Below are 2287 nucleotides of genomic sequence, written 5' to 3'. Positions count from 1 at the left end.
TTAACAATTAAATGACTACTCATTCTAACGTAACGCTATTTTCGCCAATTATTATCCGGCACCGTAAGTGATGGTATTTGCAATCATCATCACCAGCATAATCATCATCCTCATTATCATATTTGCTACCAATACCTCCCTCATTATCATTACTATCATGGTTACCATCACCATCATCACCTCCTCCTCTTTCTCATCATCATCATCATCATCATCATCATCATCATCATCATCATCATCACCATCATCATCACCACCACCACCACCATCATCATCATCATCATCATCACCATCACCTCCTCCTCATCAATATCACCCCCACCCCCACCATTACTTCCTCCACCACAGCCCCTTTCACCACCACCAGCACCACCACAGGGGAGAGGGAGAAAACCATAAGAGACGCGGGCGTGATGTCAGTGTATTACAATTCCCAGGTGAACTTTGTTGCAGTTAAAGTAGAACAATCCATCCCTGTTCTCCAGGGATCCGTTAGGAGAGCTCGCTAGAGATATGGGCGTCGGGCGTTGGCGTGGGCGGTCTCTGGCGTTGGTGTGGGCGGTCTCTGGCGTTGGCGTGGGCGGTCTCTGGCGTTGGTGTGGGTGGTCTCTGGCGTTGGTGTGGGCGGTCTCTGGCGTTGGTGTGGGCGGTCTCTGGCGTTGGCGTGGGTGGTCTCGGGCGTTGGTGTGGGCGGTCTCTGGCGTTGGTGTGGGCGGTCTCTGGCGTTGGTGTGGGCGGTCTCTGGCGTTGGTGTGGGCGGTCTCTGGCGTTGGTGTGGGCGGTCTCTGGCGTTGGTGTGGGCGGTCTCTGGCGTTGGTGTGGGTGGTCTCGGGCGTTGGTGTGGGTGGTCTCTGGCGTTGGTGTGGGCGGTTTTTGGCGTTGGCGTGGGCGGTCTCCGGCGTTGGTGTGGGCGGTCTCAGGCGTTGGCGTGGGCGGTCTCTGGCGTTGGTGTGGGTGGTCTCTGGCGTTGGTGTGGGCGGTCTCTGGCGTTGGTGTGGGCGGTCTCTGGCGTTGGTGTGGGCGGTCTCTGGCGTTGGTGTGGGCGGTCTCTGGCGTTGGTGTGGGTGGTCTCTGGCGTTGGTGTGGGCGGTCTCTGGCGTCGACGTGGGCGGTCTCTGGCGTTGGCTTGAGCGGTAGGAGATGGAAGAAGAGGAGGGGGAAGGGATATATATGCATATATATATATATATATATATATATATATATATATATATATATATATAAACTAGTACTTCCACCACCGATGCTTCTTTCATTTCATTCAGCATTCAAGGCCTCACTCTTGCACGATTACATCGCAGCCTATTAAAGTCTCGGGAAGGACGGCAGGTACGACTGCTAAAGAAAACCCAAGAACACAATTCTGTGAGTCGACAAAATATAACAAGAGGATAGGAAGAGCAATATTTCTGCAGTGTAAAAATGGTAATTGGATCAAAGGGTTGAATACCGGCAAGCAGAAGCGAGGGAGGGCTGAGAGAACCCCGTCTCAGATGAAATGCAATATATCCTGCATTGGGGAAAACCTCTGGTGGAGCGGCTTAGCTCACGGGGACCAGGAGACACATTGCGAGAGACGGGCTTGGTCTCTCTTCTATGCAGAGAAGGTTCAAGAAGGAGCTTTTGTAAGGTGAATCGCATGACACTCGATTTTCTTCTTCTTCTTCTCCCCTCTTCCTCTTTCCTCTTTCTTTTCTTTCATCCTCGGTCTTTTCCTCTTTCCTCTTTCTTTTCGCTTGTTTTTTCTTTCTTTTTTCTCTTTTTTCTGATATATATTTTTTTCTTTCTCTTCTTCCTTTTCTTTTACCTTTGCTATTTTTCTAGTTTCTTTTTTCTTCCTCCTCTTCTCCTCCCCTTTTATCTTTTTCTTTTACAACATGTACAACTAATCAACGACTTTTTTTGCTAGAGGTATTAGAAATATAGCGAAGAAAAGAGAAAAGAAACAATAATTCACCTTCTGTATATTACCGTATTTCCATCACCATAATATGAACACGAACATAAACTGTATTATGTGTTTTTTTGCAATAAACCCTCTGCCAAAGCGACCATGTTATTATATAAGGAAAGTTCAATACTGTACAAGGTCCCTCTGCCACTCACTGATTCAGAACACGAGAAATGAAAGACAAGAAGATAAATGAAGAGGTAGAAAGACACGGGAATATAAAGGAAATTAAATGGGAGGGAACGCTCGGGGGAAGCGGGGGGGGGGGGGGGGGGAGCGGAGCAAAGGAAGGTGGTGAACGTGAGAGAAGGATGATGAAAATTAAAAAAAAAGGAA

At 48.3% G+C, this 2287-nt stretch overlaps 1 protein-coding gene across 1 annotated transcript; it reads right to left on the bottom strand.

The window, feature by feature from the left end:
• Positions 1 to 416: 416 nt before the first annotated feature.
• Positions 417 to 1641, bottom strand: LOC125036811 (extensin-like). Its single transcript, XM_047629673.1, has 3 exons — positions 1451 to 1641; positions 1281 to 1409; positions 417 to 1125 (listed from the first exon to the last, which is right to left on the bottom strand). The coding sequence occupies exons 1-3, from the start codon at positions 1639 to 1641 to the stop codon at positions 417 to 419; spliced, it is 1029 nt and encodes a 342-aa protein (XP_047485629.1).
• Positions 1642 to 2287: the final 646 nt, after the last annotated feature.

The sequence above is a fragment of the Penaeus chinensis genome, chromosome 22 (assembly GCF_019202785.1).
Source record: "Penaeus chinensis breed Huanghai No. 1 chromosome 22, ASM1920278v2, whole genome shotgun sequence".
NCBI classification, from domain to species: Eukaryota; Metazoa; Arthropoda; class Malacostraca; order Decapoda; family Penaeidae; genus Penaeus; species Penaeus chinensis.
The sequence above is the reverse complement of the archived record's forward strand: the minus strand, read 5'-3'. Positions and strand labels throughout refer to the sequence as shown.

Coding starts and splice junctions, on each gene's coding strand:
- LOC125036811 (XM_047629673.1), bottom strand. CDS start 1,641: ATGCGATTCACCTTACAAAAGCTCCTTCTTGAACCTTCTCTGCATAGA. Junction 1,410..1,450: donor TCCCTCGCTTCTGCTTGCCG/GTATTCAACCCT, acceptor TTTACACTGCAG/AAATATTGCTCTTCCTATCC. Junction 1,126..1,280: donor TGCGATGTAATCGTGCAAGA/GTGAGGCCTTGA, acceptor CTACCGCTCAAG/CCAACGCCAGAGACCGCCCA.